Source organism: Saimiri boliviensis, chromosome 5, assembly GCF_048565385.1.
Source record: "Saimiri boliviensis isolate mSaiBol1 chromosome 5, mSaiBol1.pri, whole genome shotgun sequence".
NCBI classification, from domain to species: Eukaryota; Metazoa; Chordata; class Mammalia; order Primates; family Cebidae; genus Saimiri; species Saimiri boliviensis.
In genome coordinates this window covers 53,561,115-53,584,786 of record NC_133453.1, presented here as the reverse complement: position 1 = coordinate 53,584,786, position 23,672 = coordinate 53,561,115, and the positions used below count along the sequence as shown (strand labels likewise).

The following is a 23,672-nucleotide window of genomic DNA, read 5'->3' as shown; positions in this document are numbered from 1 at the left end:
CCTACTATTCAACATAGTATTGGAAGCTCTGGCTAGGGCCGTCAGGCAAGAGAAAGAAATAAAGGTATTTGAATAGGAAGAAAGGACATCAAATTATCCCTGCTTGCAGATGACATGATTGTATATTCAGAAAACCGCATTGTCTCAGTACAAAATCTCCTTAAGCTGATAAGCAACTGCAGCAAAGTCTCAGGATACAAAATCAATGTGCAAAAATCACAAGCATTCCTATACCCCAGTAACAGACAAACAGAGAGCCAAATCATGAGTGAGCTCCCATTCACAATTGCTACAAAGAGAATAGAATACTTAGAAATACAACTAACAAGGGATGTGAAGAACCTCTTCAAGGAGAACTACAAACCACTGCTCAAGGAAATAAGAGAGGACACAGAAAAACATTCCATGCTCATGATTAGGAAGAATCAATATTGTGAAAATGGCCATACTGCCCAAAGTAATTTATAGATTCAATACTATCCCCATCAAGCTACCTATGACCCTCTTCACAAACTGGAAAAAACCACCTTAAACTTCATGTGGAACTGTGTGTGAATTTTTAAATATACTTGAATGAAAAAGACTGATTTTCTACCTTTCTAACGTCTAGGCATGTGCACACACAGGCATGCACACAGACAGATGCATTCTCTTGCTACTGCCATACATATAGGATTTGGGGCAAACTCAATATGTCAACCTCCTGTTTCCAAATGTGAGTTTTGTTGGATTCCTGTGTAGTAAAAATTGTTAGCATTACTCCATTCTGGAAACATATTCATTTATGCCCAGTTATAATCAAAGCAATCTTCCATACAAATCTACAGAGAACAGAAAGTTACTCTCATTTTTTTTTGACAAGATTTCATATTGTATAGTGCTGTACTTATTTGCCTATTAAATAAGATAGATCAGTCACCATCTGTGAAATCATGGCCAACATTAGAGTGCCTGTTTTAATACAAAGTTAAAGCTGCATTCAACAGTAGTGTGGTATAGCTAACACTGAGTGCTTATCTTGAGCCAAGCACTAGTCTAAGTATTTCACAAGTATTTACTGATTTAAGCCTCAACAGCTCACATGGGTTAGATATAACTATTACTGCTCTGTGGATGAGCGAACTAGATACAAAGAAATGAAACCTTCCCAAGACTACATAAAAATACATAGTGAGGTGAGAATTACAATTCAGACACTTTGACTCTAAAGTCTACATGCAAAACTGTAATACTGTTTTTCCTAATATTTTATTATTATTACTTTATCTTTCAAATTTTGCACTAATTTGATAGAAGTAAAGAGTTAGTGGTCCCTCAGTGTCCTCAATGCAGGTGGGAGCCTCATTCTGGATGTTTTTTCATGGTAGAGATAGATGACCAGAAACCAGTTGCCCCACCACTCACTCTTCTTACCCTATCTCCCTGAATACATATTAGAATCTAATTGATACTGATAAGTAGACTTATTATATACCTTTTTGAGCACAATGAAGTCTTTGTGATATTGAAACAGATTACCTCAAGACTGGCTGCCCAATAGCGTTCATTTTTATGAAGTTTTTAAATTTTTTATCTTTATGGGTACATAATGGATGTTTATGTTTCTGGGGTACATGAAATATTTTGATACAAGCATACAATGTATAATAATCACATCAGTATAAATGGGGTCTTTATTACCTCAAGCATTTATCATTTGTGTAATAAACTTTTTAATTATACTTTTAAATGTTCAATTATTGCCTATATTCACTCTATCAAATACTAGATCTTATTCATTGTAACTAGCTAATTTTTTAATTAACAATCCCTACTCCCCTCCAATCCCACACTACTCTTCCTAGCCTCTGCCAGATGTTTTAATGTTTAGCTCCCACAAATGAATGAGAACATGCTAAGTCTGTTTTTCTGTGCTGGGCTTATCTCACTTAACACAATGTCCTCAAGTCCCATTCATGTTGTTGCAGATGACAGGATCACATCTCTTTTTTTATGGTTAAATAGTACTCCATTGTGTGTGTGTGTGTGTGTGTGTGTGTGTGTGTGTGTGTGCATGTTTCTTTTATCCATTCATCTGTTGATGGACTCTTAGCTTGCTTCGAAATCTTGGCTATTGTGAACAGTGCTGCAGTAAACATGGGAGTGCAGATATCTCTTTTATATACTGAGTTCCTTTCTTTGGGGTATGTATCAATATATCAAGCAGTAGGGTTGATGGGTCATACGGTAGCTCTGTTTTTTGTAGGAAAATTTAAATGTTCTCCATAGTGGCTGTATGTATTTACATTCTCACCAACAGTATACGAGGGTTCCCTTTTCTCCACATCCTCACCAGCAAGCATTCATTATTGCCTGTCTTTTGGATACAAGCGATGTGAACTGGGATAAGATGATATCTTATTGTAGTTTTGATTTGCAGTTCTCTGATCAAAGATGTTGAGCCTCTTTTCATATACCTGTTTGCCATTTGTTTGTCTTTTTTGAGAAATCTTCTATTTAGGCCTTTTGCTCATTTTTTAATGGGATTATTACAATTTTTCCTGTTGAGTTGTTTGAGTTCCTTATATATCCTGGTTATTATTTTCTCTCATTCTGTGGGTTGTCTCTCCACTTTGTTGATTGTTTTCTTTGCTCTGCAGAAGCTTTGATATTATCCCATTTTTGCTTTGGTTGCCTCTGCTTGCAGGGCATTACTCAATAAATCTTTGTCCAGACCAATATTCTGGAGAGTTTCCTCAGTGTTTTCTTTTGGTGATTTCATAGTTTGAGATCTTAAATTTATGATTTTTATGTATGATGAGAGATGAGAGTCTAGTTTCATTCTTCTGCATAAGGATATCTACTTTTGCCAGCACTGTGTATTGAAAAGACTGTCCTTTCCCCAATATATGCTCTTGGCACCTTTGTTGAAAATGAGTTTGCTGTAGATGTATAGATTTATTTATGGGTTCTCCATTCTGTTTCATTGGCCTATATGTATGTTTTTACTACTAGCAGTCATTTTTATGTTGAAATCACCCCAGTCAGCGTTTACTGCAGTAAAACTTACCACAATGGTATTCATACATGTATGTTCTCATAGCAGGAGGATAGTGGGTCAGTTGTGCTCAGTTTACTCTAGAGCCCAGATAGAAGGAGGTGCAACTCTTAATCCTTCAAGTCTTAGCATTTTTGGATTCTATTTCTTTAGATCCCTGCTTGCTTTGTAAATACTTTTGTGAATTTGTCTTTAAAATTTTTAAAGATTAAATAAATGCATTTGAATATCAACATTCTATCTCAAAAGCTCTTTGCACAAAGCTCAAATTAGTTATAATAAACTGGGAGAAAGTATTTCTACCAAATTTTTGTTAGTTGGGTCACCAGTTTTACTGCCTCTTGAAACGGTTTTCTCACTGCCTAGCCTTGAAGCCAATGTTAAATGTTTTAAGCTTTCTATAGCAGCATCTCAGCATATTCTGTAATAGCCATTGCTGCAGTAATGAACAACCCTGCTGTCTCAGTGGCTAACAATGTCAAACACTTATTTGCTACTTACATTTTATGAGTGTTTCAGGTTATCTGCTGTACCATTGGACTTGGTTTCATTCAATTCAACAGATACTCTCATTCTAGATGCCAGATTGAAGGAATAACAGCTCTCTGGGATATGCTAGTCACATATTAGAAGGCATGAGCAAGAGGGAAGAGCCACACCATGCAACCTCACTTAAGATGATCACGTTTCGTTGGTTAAAGCAAGTCAGTCAATTAAGCCAAAAGATAAGGAAAGTTTACTTCACCCACAGGGAAGTCTGTCACAGAATGAGAGCAAAAACATAGAAGTGTGTACCCTTATTCAATTTGCCTAACCTAGGATGTGACATAGTTGAGAATTTGATCTAAAATAACAAGTTCTCTTTGTTTATATTGAACCATGTAGGTTCAGGTATAAATGAAGATTCCAAGGACATAACTGCCTACCACACAGTGTTTCTTACAGCCATATTAGGAGGAACAATAGTCATTGTCATTGGATTTTTTGCTGTACTACTTTGTTATTGCAGGTAAGAACAATTGTAACACAGCAAACTATCAAGTTATTCTATCATTTCAGTATATTCTGTAAATTGAAAAGTTTAGTTGTAGAAATAAATTGTTTCATCTTATACCCATTATTTTTAATCTACATATCTTGAACAGTATACATATCTTGAATATATGATGTGCAAATTGTAGAGTGATTTTTTAATGAACCATTTGTGTCATAACTTTTAAACATCTTTTGCTTTCTCTTCTAATCAAGGGATAAATGTGGCACTTCACAGAAAAGAGAAAGAAATATCACTAAACTTGAGGTCCTCAAGAGAGACCAGACAACTTCAACAACACACATAAATCATATCAGTACAGTTAAAGTTGCATTAAAAGCTGAGGATAAGGCACAGTTATTCAATGCCAAAAACTCCTCATATAGTCCTCAGAAAAAGGAACCATCAAAGGCAGAAACAGAAGAAAGAGTTTCTATGGTAAAAACTCGAGACGATTTTAAAATCTACAATGAAGATGTTTCATTTCTATCAGTCAATCAAAATAATTACTCAAGAAATCCAACACAGTCTTTGGAGCCCAATGTAGCATCCAAACAACCTAAACATATTAATAACAATCTATCTTCATCTCTAGGTGATGCTCAAGATGAAAAGAGGTATCTCACAGGTAATGAGGAAGCGTATGGGCGTTCCCATATTCCTGAACAGCTTATGCATATTTACAGCCAGCCCATTGCCATCCTTCAAACATCTGACCTTTTCTCCACTCCAGAACAGTTACATGCTGCTAAGTCAGCTACTTTGCCAAGAAAGGGACAGTTAGTCTATGGCCAATTGATGGAACCAGTAAATCGAGAGAACTTTACACAGACATTGCCCAAAATGCCAATTCATTCTCATGCACAACCCCCAGACGCCAGGGAAGAAGATATCATACTTGAAGGTCAACAAAGCTTGCCATCCCAGGCTTCAGATTGGAGCCGATATTCAAGCAGCTTACTGGAATCTGTCTCTGTTCCTGGAACACTGAATGAGGCTGTTGTAATGACTCCATTTTCATCAGAACTTCAAGGAATTTCAGAACAGACCCTTCTGGAGCTGTCCAAAGGAAAGCCCTCCCCCCATCCCAGAGCCTGGTTTGTGTCTCTTGATGGAAAACCGGTTGCGCAAGTGAGACACTCCTTTATAGACCTGAAAAAGGGCAAGAGAACCCAGAGCAATGACACCAGTCTGGACTCTGGTGTGGACATGAATGAGCTTCACTCAAGTAGAAAGCTTGAGAGGGAGAAAACATTTATCAAAAGCATGCATCAGCCCAAGATCCTTTACTTAGAAGATTTAGACCTAAGCAGCAGTGAGAGTGGAACCACAGTCTGTTCCCCTGAGGACCCAGCTTTAAGGCACATCCTAGATGGAGGGAGTGGAGTGATCATGGAGCACCCTGGGGAAGAGTCCCCAGGAAGGAAAAGCACTGTTGAAGATTTTGAAGCTAATACATCCCCCACTAAAAGAAGGGGCAGACCACCACTAGCCAAAAGAGATAGCAAGACTAATATCTGGAAGAAGCGAGAGGAACGCCCACTGATTCCCATAAATTAACTCCAGCAGGGGTTGTGTGTCTGCTGTGTCGTGGTGTTTAGTCTTACTTCTTGTTGTAAATTGCAGTATGAACATAAGAAGTTGAGACTGAGAAATCCCATGGTTCTTGGACATGTCTCAAGCAGAGTAAATGGTAATTTAGTAATCGGAGAGAAAGATACCAAGGAATGCTTTTTCTGGCCTATTCATTTATTTTTGGTGATGAATTTATAATATCCAAGTTTTCAAAATGTAAAATAGCATCAAGATGTTAGTTATCTGAAAATGTTGCTCAGCCAGCCAGTTCGGCCTTGACTCTCTTAAGAATAACAGTGAAATATATACTCCTCAAGTTGCCTCCAAAAACGTTGCCTCTACCATGGTGACTACCCCATGGAACATTTAAAACAAAACTGTCTTCAGGCATCATATTCTTTTAAATGTTACTATTATGTCCTCTTCTGTCTATACTCAAAAATAACTTGACAAATGACCTCGACTGATGTTACTCTGGAGTTATCTCAAACAAAATGTTGTTTGATCTTTAAACAGCATGTGTATTGTATCATCCCAAATATAAATCATACATTCATGTAAGATGGGAAAGAAGCGACTTGATCATTAGAGACGGATACACCAGCTCTTTGCTTGTTTTTGGATATAAATTCACAAAATAAGTTAAGGTGTTAATTTTTAATTTAGAAATTTGAGAAAGTAATGCTCTAATGCTGAGTTTTTAAAAAATCATTTTTTCTTCCCCTTAACAATGAAGCAAGTTTAGCTGTCAAGGAAAACTTTTTACAAATCTGAAAAAACAATCTGTGACTTTGGTTTAAGGCTCACAGGTACTTTCAGGCTAGATTGGATTTAATATATTTCTTCTATTCTAAAAACCAGAACTCAGTCACTTAAAGGCTATGAAAAAAAAATCAACAATGTGAAAGTTTTTTGAACACTAAAATTTAATTAAATATGTGAAGATAAAATAAACATTGATTTTTTTTTCTTAACTGTTGATGACAAGAAAAAGAAATGCCATTTTCCTGAGGCTCAAAAATACCTTCAGGATAGTAGCTATATATCCAGATACTGATTTGCATAAAAGATGTTTGTTTGAGGAAAGCAGTTTCAATTTCAGGGGAAAAGTAAGTTTTTCCTTAAGTCACTTATAGCCTTTGCAACTTCTTTTTTCAGTTTGTAAGTAATATATCCATATTATTTCCATCATAGCAAGTGTTCAATGTGAACAACTGTTTTTAGTTATGTTTTTAACTCTGAATTATCATTTATATGTCCTAAAAATAAAAGCTCATTATTCATTAAAATCACCTGATCCCATTTTTCTTAAAATTTCCCTGAAGGCAAATGTCTGAAGCACCTTTCCCTTGAGGGGGGTGGGGAATTCTAAATTGCTTCATTTTTCATTCCCTACTCTTCAATATGGGAGCAACATAGAGACCCAAATCATGTAAACAAATTCAGTGAACCAAAATAACCACATTAGCTTCAGTAAAATTGTGGCTAGATGTGCAATGACAGACAACAGCTTTTGTCCCAAGATCTTAGATGTCAGCCATTTTTTTCCTGCAACATCTAACCTGTCAACATCCTACCATTCTGTATAAACCCAAAGAACATAAAAACCCTAGGAAAATATTTGCCATATATTACCCCAGTCCACAGAAGAAATAAATGTCATGGGTAATACCTAGGCTTTTTTTTTTTTAAGTGATAAGGCTGATAACAATTAGAGAAGGCTTCTTATTGGTCTTACACAGAAAGACATCAAAAGCAACATGAATAAAAATGATTTGGAAAAGGTTAAAGTTAGAGCTCTGCTGAAGTGCCTTTGATATAGATTTGCATTATTAGAAGGATATAATAACATCTTTTTTAAGTGTGCATTTTTTTTCAGTTAGCCAAATCAAACAGATGTGCAGTTTTATTAAATATAGACTTAGTGTTTCATGTTGGAACAATAAATTTTGCATGTAAGTAGTATTTCTCTCTTGTTTATCCTTTTTTGAATACAGTATATATTGATAAATTGTTTATGTTGGAATGAAGTTAGAAAACTATATAGCAAAATGTTATATTTTAAGTGTTTATTTTTCCCACCTTTAAATAAGAATCTTTCATCTCAGCTTGGTAATGAAATACACATATTGGTATAAAGGTATACCATTCAGGTATGCCACTTATTTTATTCATTTTTGTGTAAGGGAAATGAGATGATGTATTCCAAGGGCTTTTCTAGAACTACTTGTTTGGTTTCAAAATAAAACCTTATTATTTTTTACACTGCACATGCTGTTCTCAATTGGGAATTATAGGCAATTTATCTTTTCTAATGATCAAAAGAGTGTGACTTCTCATTTGTGAGTAGTTCACAAATTTCCTGTTAAGAAGCTGAAGCCATCTACTTTTTCTTAACCCAGGTAATAATAAACAATATTCACAACTTTCTTAAATTTTTAAATTGAAAACCAAGATTTTTTCAAATACAAACCAGATGATTTTGGTCACAAATTGTAAACATTTGTGGATCCTTTGTATATACTTTGGATATATATTAAAGGCAAAACTCTCTCTCGACTGATGGATTCATTTACTAAAGCACAGCTATATGTATTTTTAATACATATGATCTTGAGACTTTATAAATCAATTTTTATGACTTTATGCAGTTGTATAGGGATTATGCCCTTTTATAATACATAGTATACAACAAAGATCACAAATGTTGAGGAATAAAAGCACTTCTTTGCTTTGGCAATCATTTTCAGATCACTATGTGTTTGAATCCTCTGGTATCAATATTTATAAGGTTTTAGAGATCTATGGGTCAAATGATGTCCCTCAAAACTTCTCAGAAAGGTGAAACTCAAAGTCACACATTTATTTATAAGACATGAGTTTCTCATTTCCCCATCAGTTGTAAAGAAATTCAGCTGTATTAATTTCTATTTCGGATCTAGAATTGACATTTTGCCTCCTCATTTCCAGGTGTTATATTTTTTTTATTCTTTCAGAGAAATCTCGCATTTCGGTGTATTTATTGCTGTTACTACTATATTTACTGCTGAAAACTGTAACAACCTGAAGATTTGTAAAATGTTAAACATAGTTCATTAAAAATAATAAATCTAAAATGTGCTTGGTGTATTGTTTAATTTTTGATAACTAGAAAACATTCTTCCCTATATTGCCATTTAGTCTAGTAAATATCAATTATTACCTTTTACTTATTATATCTCCTACATTAAAATAAACCTTTTGTTTATATATTGAACGTGATATATATCTATACTTTGTCTCTGAGGTTCCCATTTTGACTATTAGAACTGAGTATAGACACATAGTTTTCCATCCAATGAGGAGACTTATTAAGACAATCTGATCGAATCTAAAATAAATTACAAATCCCAAAGAACCTAAGTGAGAAAATGATACAGTAAACTGTCAACCCCTCTTTTAAAATATTCTTTGAACTCTTAAACCTGAGTCTAAATAATAACAAAGGCTATTTATACTTAAAGGGTTAGACCTTCAAGAACATTTCTGCTTAATCAGTTGAACAATATTTAAGTTTAGGCAGTTTGTATTTGGGGACTTTAGAATACTTTGTAGAATTACCTTGACTGCCATGTTTTTAGACATTTCCTATAACTTTTATAAATTAGTATGGTACTAGAAATAGCTTTGGTCAGTTCTAATGGGAATTGGACTATGAATCCATTCACAAGTATAGTAGAGATTTTAATTCCCAACACTGGCTTTATGATAAATACTTTCACTTTGATCCCTGCATGTGCCAGCCAAGCTATAGCTACCCTTGTTAGGGAGCCTGGTCTCCATCTAGGAGAGTCTTAGTCTTATCAGGAATGATAAGACTGGAGGAGCCACAGGGGACCTAACTAACATGATACTGGTTTGTAACAAAACTATTCATAAATCAGAAATAGCTGCCAAACAGATGATGTTCATGAACTGATCATCACATTCTCATCTCAGAAGAGAAACTAATACGGGAAGACTGAGATGTAAAAGTTGTAAGAAAAGTAGTTGGATCGAATTAAGAGACATTTTAATCAGTTTATCAAAAGGGATTCACCTATTGGTACTTCATAACTGGCAGATAATCGGGACTCTTTCCTTGAAGTAAATGTTGGAAATATATTTAAACTACAGGACAGTGCTGCTTTATCTAGTCCCCATGAAGTCACCCTGTGGACCTCTTTTTATAGGTGGATTTCTTGATAGATGGATACACAGGGAGACAGCTTACTTATATCAGTAAGCTCTCTCTAAATCAACTGGAGGGCTAATTTTTATGAGAAAACTGCCCTATTAAATTTGAATTTGTTTGCTCCATCGAAATATTCTTTGACTTATCTTTTCATTTTGAACCTCCATTTATTTGGAGGCTGTAGATTTCTGACTCTTAGGATTTTCTTTTAAATTACTTCTTCAGAGTCTGACTAGAAAAAAGTAGTCTAGAAGTCAATCACAATTTGCCATATTAAATGCTGAAAAGCTAATAAACTCAATGATAAATTATGGAAAAACATTTTCATCAAGTATATAATGGTACATGTCTTAGAAAATAAATAACGATTTTCTTTCCAAAATAGCTAAGCTTAAAGATCACATTTTAAAACTACCTGTGATGTTTGTTAAAGTATTGCAATAACAATTTTCTGTACTTTGTTAGCTATAGTAATGAATAGCTTCCTATTTCTTTCGGTAAAGTTCACATGTTGATGGAAACCTACGGATTATTTTTAAAAAAAGAAAGTTCACATCTTGAGAAGCATAAGCTATTTTATCCATCTAGGTAAAGTAACAAAGCCTTTCTTAATTGAAACCTGTATTTCCTGGTTTTCAAGCTTACCCTTGCTATGGTTCTGAATGATATTCCACAGTCTTGCAAGAGTACCATGTTTCTCCCGTGAGTTGATTTTTTTTTTTTCCTGTTCTTCAGGTTGACTAGGGGTTTCGTAATTCATATGTTGACTAGTTCTAATCCTTGTAGACCTTATTAAAACACTAGACTAACTGCAGACAGTCTGATTTAAAACAAATAAGATAATTACATTCCCAAGAGTTTCTGGACCTATTACACTTGAACAGCTTAGTTAGAAACATTTTCTAAATATTATACTGAAAAGAGTAATAGTGGCTATTAAGAAAAGTAGAGTAAATATCTCAGAATTTTTATTGTATATATTTCCATATTTCAGTTCAAAAATATAGATTTTGTTTCATATAAAAATACTTTTTAAAATATTCAGCTTAAATTTATCAGTATCCAACATTTTATAATAAAAACAATTTCAAAACCCTTATTTCCGATTTAGATAACTTCTGAAAGATTTGTGTCCATAAAATATAAAAAAGTATAACCATTAACATACTTTTGTGGGTATCTTCTCATTGTTTTAAAAATTTAGTGTTTATTTCTGATTTTTAAAAGAGTTGCTGGCCATTATTCCATGGATTATTTAACAAAATACTACTGATGTGAATATTGACCATTGAAGAGGATATTAGTGATAAGTAGATGAGATTTATAATTAAGGAGTTTACCCAATAATTTCTAGGGAGTGCTTATACTTATAAAAGGAAGGGACAACTTAGAGAGGAAAATAAGTGAATTGATGGAGCTGGGAGAAAAAAAAAAAAAAAAGGAAGGGAACAATTATTTCTCTGAATAGGTTTTTTGCCCTTAATGTGTAAATAAAATGACAGGAACAGAACCTTGAAAGGGAATTTCGTGCTAACAATCCTTAGCACATACTTGTTTTCTGAAACTCTGGTATCTCAAAAAGTAATGCTTGCTACTGTTCTATTATTTTCTTTTTTCATAATGAGATATAAGAGCAAGCTGTAATGAATTAGTGATAAGAGAATTGTCCTTACTCTTCTTGAAATTAGGACCTGTATTTCCTGCCTTTTTTTTTTTTTTTTAAGTCAAGGCAAGATTTGATACTATTAAAATTAGCCTTAGTAAGAAACTAATCTGAATCAGGATATTTCAAAAATTTCATCTGTCTCAAGATGAGCTCATTTGACTTCTAAAGAAAGCACTGCCTGATTGCATGTACTAAATTATTATGCTGATATCTTGATATCTTGTTTATGTTTGTCTCCTTAGATCATAAGATCCTTACGGACAGAAACCATGCTTTATAATTCCTCCAAATTCTTAACAATACTTTTATTACAGTATGTACTCAATAAATATTGATTAATGGAGTTACGAATTAGATGATGATAATGGGTTTTGTTCAATGGAAAAACTGGAAGTGTTTTGAGACAGGGAGGCAGTGACATCAGCAAGATGGTAAAATAGGAGATCCCCTGCGTATATCCTCTCAAGCAACAAAGGCAAAATTGCCTTTAAGGGAGCTCTGGAATTCAGATAGGAGTTTGTGAAAGCCTACTGGAGCTCAAGATCTAGGAAGGCAATTCTAGAGGGTAGAACTGTTCCCATGTAGAAGGCTCACAAGCTATGGTCCCCTTTCCAGACCTGGAAATGACCCTGTTATCCTGAGGACTCAGTTGCTACTCTGGTAGCATGATCAAGGTATGTTTGGCCTTGATCCTGCTACCAGAATCACCCACCAAGGAACCAAGGTAGAGTCACATCCATTTATGCCTGAGTGACAGGCCTGCTGACTTTGTTTCTTCCTGTGGACCCTGAAATGGCTATGAGACTTGTCTTCAGATCTATCAGCTGCAGACTGCAAGCAGTCCTGCCCCATGAGGTCTGCAGGAGGAGACATGCTTATCTGAGTTTCTGGAGGCGGGCCTGTCAACCTTAGTCTTGGCTGTGGAACCTGAAGCAGGCCTGCAACTGTTTTAGTCCCTCTCATCTGGGCTAGGGCCAACACTGCCTGTCCAGAGAAATACCTGGTGACCCAGTGGGAACCTTCCCAGAAACCCACAGGAAGTCACACCAGTCTGCGCAGTTAGTGATAGGCTATTGTCTGAGCAAACTTTAAGACAGATAAGTTAAAATTACCCAATTATAGGAAGAAAAAGAATGAGGGAAGCATAAGGGACTTATGGGATACCATCAAATATACAAATACATTAATTTTAGAAGTTTTTGAAAGAGAAGAGAGAAAGGTGCAGAAAGCATATATAAAGCAATACTAGCTGAATACTTCCCAAATATTGAAAGGATTATAGACATCCAGATTCATGAAGCTCAAAAAACTCTAAGCAAGATTGATCCTGTATTAGTCTGTTCCTACATTGCTATAAAGAAACACTTAAGACTGTAATTTAGAAAGAAAAGAGGTTTAATTGGCCATTGGTTCTGCAGACTTTACAGGAAGTATGGTGCTGGCATCTGCTCAGCTTCTGGTGAACCTCCTCAAGGAACTTTCATTCATGGCAGAAGGTGAAAGGGGAACAGGCATGTCACATGTCAAAAGTAGAAGAGAGCGAGAGAGAGAGACAGAATGGGGGGGAGGTGCATATAATTTTAAGTGACCAGACCTTGTGAGAACTCACTGTCATGAAGACAGCACCAAGCCACAAGGGATTCACCTCCATGATCCAAACATCTCCCACCAGGCTAAGAATTATAATTTGACATGAGATTTAGGCAGGTACAAATATCCAAACTGTATCAGACCAAGGAAGAATATTCTGAGATATATTATGATCAAATTGTAAAAATCAAAGACAAAGAGAACCTTGACAGCACCAAGAGAAAAGTGCCTTATCACATACAAGAGAACCTTCATAAGACTATCAGCAGACTTCTCAATAAAACTGTTACAAGCCAGGAGGAAGTGAGATAACATATTCAAAGTGTAAAAAGAAAAAGACAAACTGTCAACAGCTAATACTATACCTGGCAAAGCTGTCCTTCACATATGAAGGACAGAGAGACATTCCCCTGACAAAGAAAACCTGAGAGAAGTCATCACCAGTAGACCTGCCTTATAAGAAATGATGAAGTTCTTAGAGTTGAAACAAAAGGATGCTATATAGCAACATGAAAACATGAAAGTACAAATGTTTCTCAACTTATGATGTGCTAACATCCTGATAAACCCATTATAAAGTCAAAAAATTATAAGCCAAACCAATGTAAGTTGTGGACCACCTGTACAAAATTCACTGGATTTAGTCAAATCCAGTATACTCTAATAGGGTAATAATGGTGTGTAAATGACTTTTAACTCTAATACAAAGTTAAAAGACCAAAGTATTAAAAATATAGCTACAATTTGTTGATAAATAGACAAAATAGAAAAATGCAAAATGTAAATCAATAGCCTAAAAGGTGGTGAGGATAGAAGTAGAAGTGTGGGTTTTGTATGCTATTGAACTTAAATTATAAGTTCAAAATAGAATGTTAGAACAAGATGTTTCATATAAGCCCCAAGGTGAACACAAAGAAAAACCTCTAGTGGATACACAAAAAAATCAAAGCATGCACTCCAAAAATTTAACAAATTACAAAGGAGGAAGAAAAGAATGGTATAAAGGAAAAAAAAGGTTAATGAAACAGTAAGTAAACAAAATGGCAAAAGTTCTTACATATCAACTACTACTTTACATGCAAATGAATATATTTTCCAATCAAAAGATGTAGTGTTGAATGGATTAAAAAATATGATACCAGTTGGAAATAAATGGCAGATAGGAGGCAGGACTGATTTGCAGCTCCCACTCAAACAGAGAGAGCAATTTGTGGAGACTCACATTGTGAACTTTGGCTCCAAGAACTAGTGCAGTAACATACCAAGAAAGCCAGAGAATCCACAGACCCTTTTGAGAAATCAGATTTTTGCTGCAGGCTCTACGAAACAGCCAAAAAACTGTGAATGTTCAAAGTGTAAAAGAGGAAACATCCACCCCTGAACACACACCATAACTGGGAAACCCGAAGGTCCATGTAACAGAAGTATTTGATCTTACCTGGAACTGAGACAAATTTAGAGAGCTGAGCAAAATATGGGGGTAGAAGCAGTACAGGACAGAGCCCTGTGAGTACTCTCAGTCCCCAGGGAAGCCATTTCTGACTTTATCTCATAGGGATCCTTGGGGAGGGCTGCCAGTGGAATTGGGGAAAGACAACAGGAGGAAGGAAACTTTCAGCTGAACTTCGTAACAATTTTGACTGAAGGTGAAGTTTCCTGGACAGAAACTGGGGGAGAAAATAACCTGGAGTACAGGTATGAGCATAGAACCTGCAGAAAATGAGAGGCAAAAAACCCAAAAGCCCTGTTTGCTTTCTCAGCAGGAAGGCTTGTATCCTGGGGCAATTCTTAGCTCTGCTCATTGGCTGCCTGGAAATAAACCCATTGTGGTTGTAAGGACACCATGGGAGTGAGACCAGCCTTCCCGCTGGGTGGGAATTGGGTGAGGCCTGCCACTGCTGGCTTTCCCCCACTTCCCTAGTGAACTGCATGATGTAGCAGAGGCAGCCATAAACTCCCTAGGAATGTAATTTCATTTGCCTGAGAACCACATCCCCATCCCCCACAATAGCCAAAGTATGCCCTGCCCAAGGAGAGTATGAGCTCAGACACACCAGATCCTGCCTCCACCAGATGGTCTTTCTCTACTTGCTGTTGTAGCTGAAGACAAAGGATATAATCTCTTGGAAGCTCTGTGGCCCCTACCCACCACCTGAGAAACCCAAATACTTAAGAAGGTGACCTTAGGGCAATCTTGTATACTCCCTGTAATACTGCAGCTAATACTCTCTTGAAAGCACCACCACCTGGCTGGGGGCCAACCAACACAAAACCAGCACACGAAGCAAAAGTACAACCAAGGACTCTCACAGAGTCCACACTTCACTCCCCTGCTACATGCACTGGAGCAGGTGCTGGTATCCAGGCCTGAGAGACCTTAAGATGGATCACATCACAGGACTCTTTGCAAACACTCCACAGAACCAGCCCAGAGCCCAGTAGCTCCGCTGGGTGGCTGGATCCAGAAGAGAATAAAGAATCACTGTAATTTGGCTCTCAGAAAGCCCCATCCCTAGGGGATCGCCATGAGACAAACGAATCTAAACAGCAGCTCTTGAGCACCACATCTTCCCTTTGACATAGTCTACCCAAATGGAAGAAACAAACAAACAAAAAAGAATTCTAGTAATATGACAAAACAAAGTTATGTAACACTCCCAAAAGATTTCAATAGCTCACCAGCAATGGATCCAAACCAAAAAGAAATCTCTGAATTGCCAGAAGAATCATTCAGAAGGTTGATTTTTAAGCTACTCAAGAAGGCACCAGGAAAAGGTGAATACAAACTCAAGGAAATTTTTTAAATGTTACAGGATATGAACAGAAAAATATCTAGACAAACAATAAAAAATAGGCCATGTGCAGTGGCACCCACCTGTAATCCCAGCACTTTGGGAGGCTGAAGTAGGTGGATCAAAAGATCAGGCATTCATGACCAGTCTGATCAACATTGTGAAACCCCATCACTACTAAAAATACAAAAACTACTCTGGAATGGTGGTGTGCACCTGTAATCTCAGTTACCCAGGAGGCTGAGGCAGGAGAATTGCTTGAACCCAGAAGGCAGAGGTTGCACTGAGCAAAGATCATGCCATCGCACTCCACCCTTGTCAACAGAGTGGGACTCTGTCTCAAAAACAAAATAAAAAAAACAACCAAAACTTTTAGAAATGAAGGGCATACTTAGAGAAATGTAAAATGCACTGGAACAGCTCAGCAATAGAATTGAACAAGCGGAAAAAAGAACAGCAGAGCTTGAAGACAAGACTTTTAAATTAACCCAATTTAATACAGAAAAAGAAAAAAATTTTAAATGAGCAAAACCTTCAGGAAGTTTGAAATTATGTAAAAAGACCAAATCTGAGAATAATTGGTGTTCCTGAGGAAGAGAAATCTAAATGTTTGGAAAACATATTTGAGGGAATAATCATTTCACTATGGAAAACAGCGTGGAGATTCCTTAAAGAACTAAAAGTAAAACTACCATTTGATTCAGCAACCCCACTTCTGGGTGTCTACCCAGAGGAAAAGAAGGTATTATATGAAAAATATGCTTGCACATGCATGTTTATAGCAGCACAATTCATAATTTCAAAAATATAAAAGCAGCCTAAATGCTCATCAATGAGTGGATAAATTGTCATGTGTATATGTGTATAAGTCAATTTTCATGCTGCCAATAAGGACACACCTGAAACTGGACAATTTACAAAAGAAAGACATATAATAGACTTACAGTTCCACATGGGTGGGGAGGTCTCACAATCTTGGCTAAAGGTAAAGAGGAACAAGTCATGTCTTACATGGATGGTGGCAGGCAAAGAAAAAGAGAATTTGTGCAGGGAAGCCCATTTTTTAAAACCATCAGATTCCATGAGACTTATTCACTATCACGAGAACAACATGGGAAAGACTTACTCCATGATTCAATTGACTTCCACCAGGACCCTCCCACAATACATGGGAATTCGAGATAAGATTTGGGTGGAGACACAGCCAAACCATACCATGGTATGTTCAGTCATAAAAAGGAATGAAATAATGGCATTTGCAAAAACCTAGATGGAATTGGAGACCATTATCCTAAGTGAAAGAACTCAGGAATAAAAAACCAAACATTTTATGTTCTCAACGATAAGTGGAAACTAAGCTACAAGGATGCAAAAGTGTGGAAATAATACAATGGACTTTGGTGACCTGGGGAAAGGATAGGAGCAAGGAGAGGGATAAAAAACTACACATTGGTACAGTGTACACTGCTCAGATGTTTGGTGCACCAAAATCTCGGAAATCACCACTAAATGACTTATTCATGTAGCCAGACACCACCTGTTCTCCAAAAACTGATTGAAATTTTTAAAAAAATACGTCAAAAATTATGATTCAATGATACTCTGCATACAAAAGACTCACTTTGGGCTTGAGGACACATACAAAGTAAATGAATGGAAAAAGATATTCTACACAAATTGTAACCAAAGAGAGCAGGGGTGCCTATAATTAGAAAAAACGGCCTAATTCAAAAACCGTAAAATTAGACAAAAGTGGTCATTATATGATAAAGGTATCAATTTATCAAGAGATTATAACAATTATAAATATATAGGCACCCAACATCAAATCATCTGGATATAACAGGCAGATATTAACACAAGGGAGAAATAAATAGCAATATAACAGTGGCAGACTTTAATATTCCACTTTCAACAATGGATATATTATATATATCAAAAAGAAAAAAAAGTCAATAAGAATGAAGTAAATTTGAATAATAAAACTAAAGGTCCTATCAAACATATAGAGAAATTCCATCTAACATCAGTAGAATATATATTATTCTCAAGCACACATGAAACATTCTCCAGGACTGATCATATATTGTGTCACAAAACAAAACAAATTTAAGAAGATTGAAATAATCTTAAATCTCTCTTCTGACCACAATAATATGAAACTAAAAAGCAATGAGAAGATTGGAAAATTCATAAAAATATGGAAATTAAGCAACAGGTTTCTGATCAACTAATGGATCCAAAAAGAAATTAAAATAGAGATTAATACAAAAGAAAATGGAAACAAAATTTATGAAAACTCGTGGAATGCAATAAAAGCAGTAAATGCCCACATTATTAAGAAAAAAATCCAAACAAGCAAACTAATGTTACACCAAAAGGGTCTGAAAAAAAGAAGAATAAACCAAGAAAAAGTTTGTATATAAGAAAGATAATAGTGCTCACTTCGGCAGCACTTACACTAAAATTGGAACGATACAGAGAAGATTAGCATAGCCCCTGCACAAGGATGACACGCAAATTTGCAGTGTTCCATATTTTTAAGCAACTTCAGCAAAGTCTCAGGATACAAAATCAATGTGCAAAAATCACAAGCATTCCTATACACCAGTAACAGACTTAAAGAGAGCCAAATCAAGAATGAACTGCCATTTACAATTGCTACAAAGAGAATAAAATACCTAGGAATACAACTAACAAGGAACGTAAAGGATCTCTTCAAGAAGAACTGCAAGCCACTGCTCAATGAAATAAGAGAGGACACAAACAGATGGAGAAACATTCCATGTTCATGGATAGGAAGAATCAATATTGTGAAAATGGCCATACTGCCCAAAGTAATTTACAGATTCAATGCTATCCACATCAAGCTACCAATGACCTTCTTCACAGAAGTGGAAAAAAACACCTTAAACTTCATAAGGAACCAAAAGAGAGCCCACATAGCCAAGTCAATTCTAAGCAAAAAGAACAAAGTGGGAGGCATCACGCTACTGGACTTCAAACTGTACTACAAGGCTACAGTAATCAAAACAGCATGGTACTGGTACCAAAACAGAGCTATAGACCAATGGAACAGAACAGAGGCCTCGGAGGCAACACAACACATCTACAACCACCCGATCTTTGACAAACTTGACAAAAACAAGCAATGGGGAAAGGATTCCCTGCTTAATAAGTGGTGTTGGGAAAACTGGCTAGCCATGTGCAGAAAGCAGAAACTGGACCCCTTCCTGACACCTTACACCAAAATTACTCCAGATGGATTAAAGACTTAAACATAAGACCTAACACCATAAAATCCGTGGAAGAAAATCTAGGCAAAACCATTCAGGACATAGGTGTAGGCAAGGACTTCATGACAAAAACACCAAAAGCATTGGTAACAAAAGCCAATATAGACAAATGGGACCTAATCAAACTCCACAGCTTCTGCACAGCGAAAGAAACAGTCATTAGAGTGAATTGGCAACCAACAGAATGGGAAAAAAATTTTGCAGTCTACCCATCTGACAAGGGGCTGATATCCAGAATTTACAAAGAACTAAAACAGATTTACAAGAAAAAAAACAAGCCCATTCAAAAGTGGATGAAGGATATGAACTTTACAAAAGAAGACATACATGAGGCCAAGAAACATGAAAAAATGCTCATCATCACTGGTCATTAGAGAAATGCAAAAAAAAACTACACTGAGATACCATCTCAAGCCAGTTAGAATGGTGATCATTAAAAAATATGGAGACAACAGATGCCGAAGAGGATGTGGAGAAATAGGAACAATTTTATACTGCTGGTGGGAGTGTAAAGTAGTTCAACCATTGTGGAAGACAGTGTGGTGATTCCTCAAGGACCTACAAATAGAAATTCCATTTGACCCAGCAATCCCATTACTGGGTATGTATCCAAAGGATTATAAATCATTCTACTATAAGGACACATGCACACGAATGTTCATTGCAGCACTGTTTACAATAGCAAAGACCTGGAACCAACCCAAATGCCTATCGATGATAGACTGGACAGGAAAAATGTGGCACATATACACCATGGAATACTATGCAGCCATAAAAAAATAATGAGTTCATGTCCTTTGTAGGGACATGGATGAACCTGGAAACCATCATTCTCAGCAAACTGACACAAGAACAGATAATCAAACACCACATGTTCTCACTCATAGGTGGGTGTTGAACAATGAGAATATATGGACACAGGGAGGGGAGTATCACAAACTGGGGTCTGTTGGGGGGAAATAGGGGAGGGATAGCAGGGGGTGAGGAGTTAGGGAGAGATAGCATGGAGAGAAATGCCAGATATTGGTGATGGGGAGGAAGGCAGCCAAGCACACTGCCATGTGTGTACCTATGCAACAATCTTGCATGTTCTTCACATGTAACCCAAAATCTAAAATGCAATTAAAAAAAAAAAAGAAAGATAATAAAGATCAGGCCAGGAAAAATAGAAACTAGGAAAACAATGGAATAGATTAATAAACCTAAGAGTTGTTGTTGTTGTTGTTGTTTTAAAGATAAGGTGATATATCTTTCACTAAGAAAAAAACAGAAGACTCAAAATCAGAAATGAAAGAGAAGCCATTACAACTAAAGCCACAGAAATAAAAAGGTAATAAAAAGACTATTACCAATTATACACCAACAAATTGGATAACCTAGAAGGAATGGATAAATTTCTAGAAATACACAATATACTAAGACTGAATTATGAAGTAGAAAATCTGAGCAGATCAATAACAAGCAAGAAGATTGAATTAAAAATTTTTAAAACTCACTCACCAAAAAAAAAGCCAACAACCTGATGACTTCACTGCTGAATTCTATGAAATATTTAAAGAAGAACTAATACCAATCCATCTGAAAGTCTTCCAAAAATCAAAGAAAAAGAAATAATTTTCTAGTGAATTACATGAGGCTAGCAATACCCTGACACCAAAGCCAGAAGAAAATTACAATCCAATATCCCTGATGAACACAGATGCAAAAATCCTCATCAAAACAATAGCAAACCCAACTTAACAGCACATTAAAGGGATTATTCACTGTGATAAAGTGGGATTTATTCATAGGAAGTGAGGATGGTTCAATATATGCAAATTAACAAATTGATATACCACATTAACAGAATATAGGATAAAAATCATATGATCATCAATACATCAAGAAAAATTGTGTAACAAAATTCAACATTCTTTTACAATAAAAACTACCAATAAATTAGTTACATAAAGAATTCACATCAACACCATACAAGCCATATGTGACAAGCCCACAGCTTACATCATACTCAATTATGAAAAGTTGAAAGTGTTTCCTCTAAGATCTGGAACAATACTCACTCTCACAACTTCTATTGAAGTAGTACTGGAATTCCTAGCTACAGAAATTAAGCAATAGAAAAAAATATATTAAAATAACAAAGGAATTAAATTGTCTCTGCAGATGCCAATCTTATATATTAAATTTTTCAAAGCTTCAAAGAACTTTTAGAACTAATAAATAATTTCATTAAAGTTGCAGGATACAAAATCAATGTACGAAAATCAGTTGTCTTTCTAAATACAAAAAAAATGAATTATCTGAAAAAGAAATTAAGAAAATAATCCAAATAACAATAGCTAAAAAGAAAACAAATGCTTAGGATTAAATTTAATCAAGTTGGTAAAAGATCTATGCACTGAAAACTATATAAGATAATAATAAAAAGAAGACACAAATTGAAAGGTATCTCATGCACAAGAATTAGAAAAATATTGTTATAATGTCCACATCACCCAAAGAAATATACGGATTCAGTACAATCCTTACCAAAATTCCAATAACATTTTCTACAAAAATTTAAAACATTCTAAAATTTGTATAGAAACACAAAAGACTATGAAAAGCCCAAGCAATTCTGAGCAAAAACAAACCTGAAGCCACCATACTACCTAACTTTAAAATATACTGCAGTGCCATAGTAACCAATAGAGCATGGTACCAGCACAAAAACAAACAAATAGAAAAAAAATGGAGACTACAGAGATAAATCCAAGCATATACAGTCAACTGATTTTTTATGAAGGCACCAAGAATTAACAGTGGGGAAAGGAGAGTTTATTCAATAAGTGGTGTTGGGACTACTGGATAGAAACATGCAGAAGAATAAAATTAGATGCTGTTTTATACCAGAAAAAAAAATAACTCAGGGATCCCAGGCAAGATGGCCAAATAGGAACAGCTGCAGTGTGCAGCTCCCAGTGAGACTGATGCAGAAGGCAGGTGATTTCCACATTTCCAACTGAGGTACCTGGTTCATCTCACTGGTACTGGTTGGACAGTGGGTGCAACCCAAGGAGGGTGAGCTGAAACAGGACGAGGCATCGCCTCACTAAGGAAGCACAAGGGGCTGGGAATTCCCTCTCCTAGCCAAGGGAAGCCATTAGGGACTGTTTCCTTCATTCCAGCCCAGATGCTGCCCTTTACCCATGGTCTTCACAACCTGTAGACCAGGAGATTCCCTCTGGTACCTACACAGCTACTGGGGCCCTGGGTTTCCAGCACAAAACTGGGTGGCCATTTGGGCAGAAACCAAGCTAGCCACAGAAGTTTTGTTTTGTTTTTGTTTGTTTTTCATACTCCTGCAGCACCTGGGAACTGCTCACTCCTCGAAAAGGGGGCTGAAGCCACAGAGCAAGTGGTCTGGCTTGGTAGGTTCCACCACTACAGAGACCAGCAAGATAAGATCCACTGGCTTGAAATTCTCACAGCCAGTACAGCAGTCTGAGCTCAACCTGGGTCATTAGAGCTCAGTGTTGGGAGGGGCATCCCACAGTATAAGCAATTCTGGTGGGAAATCTGAACTGGGCAGAGCCCAACATATATCAACAGCTGCAGGCACTTTGTCACTAGATGTCCTCTCTGGGAAGAGCATCTCTGAAAAAAGGCAGTAGCTCATCAGGGACTTATAAATAAAGCCCCCACCTTCCTGGGACAGAGCACCTGGAAAAAGAAGCAGTAGTGGGTACAGCTTCAGAATACCTAAATGTTCCTGCCGGCAGCTCTGAAGAGAGCAATGGATTTCCCAACACAGCATTCAAGCTCTGATAAGGGACAGACTGCTTCCTCAAGTGTCTCCCTGACCCCCATGTATCCTGACTGGGAGAAACCTGTCAGTAGGGGCCAAGAGATACCTCATACAGGAGGGCTGGTGTCTGGTGGATACCCCTCTGGAACGAAGATACCAGAGGAAGAAATAGGCAGCAATTTTTGCTGTTCTACAGTTTCCCACTGGTGATTCCCAGGAAAGCAGGGTCTGGAGTAGACCTCCAGCAAACTCTGGCAGACCTGAAACCGAGGGCCCTATTAGAAGAAAATTTAACGAACAAAAAGAAATAGTTTCAACATAACAACAAAAAAAAGTCCATTCAGAGACACCATCCAAAGGTCACTGACCTCAAGACCGAAGGAAGATAAATAAACAGGAATGGGAAGAAACCAATGCAAAAAGGTTGAAAACTCTAAAAACCAGAACACCTCTTCTCCTTTAAGGGATCTCAGCTTTTTGCCAGCAAGGGAAAAAGACTAGATGGAGAATGAGCATGACAAATTGACAGAAGCAGGCTTCAGAGGGTGGGTAATAACAAACTTCTTGAAGTTAAAGGGGCATCTTCCAACCCAGTGCAAGAAAGTTAACAACCTTGCAAAAACATTAGACAAAATGCTGACTAGAATAAAAAATTTAGAGAAGAACACAAACAACCTGACAAG

The 23,672-nt window shown here is 36.5% G+C and overlaps 1 protein-coding gene and 1 non-coding gene across 2 annotated transcripts in view; both read left to right on the top strand.

The window, feature by feature from the left end:
- FAM171B (family with sequence similarity 171 member B) overlaps positions 1-8,761 on the top strand; it is an 83,272-nt gene extending 74,511 nt beyond the window's left edge. The window contains exons 7-8 of the mRNA XM_003944207.3: positions 3,923-4,046; positions 4,286-8,761. Coding sequence (XP_003944256.1) covers positions 3,923-4,046; positions 4,286-5,630 — 1,469 coding nt within the window. The 3' untranslated portion in view covers positions 5,631-8,761. The remainder of the gene's footprint in view (positions 1-3,922; positions 4,047-4,285) is intronic.
- A 9,582-nt stretch (positions 8,762-18,343) lies between these two features.
- On the top strand, positions 18,344-18,448 carry LOC120364386 (U6 spliceosomal RNA). The gene has a single exon (XR_005579648.1). It is a non-coding gene; the product is annotated as a U6 spliceosomal RNA (small nuclear RNA).
- The last annotated feature ends 5,224 nt before the right edge of the window (positions 18,449-23,672 follow it).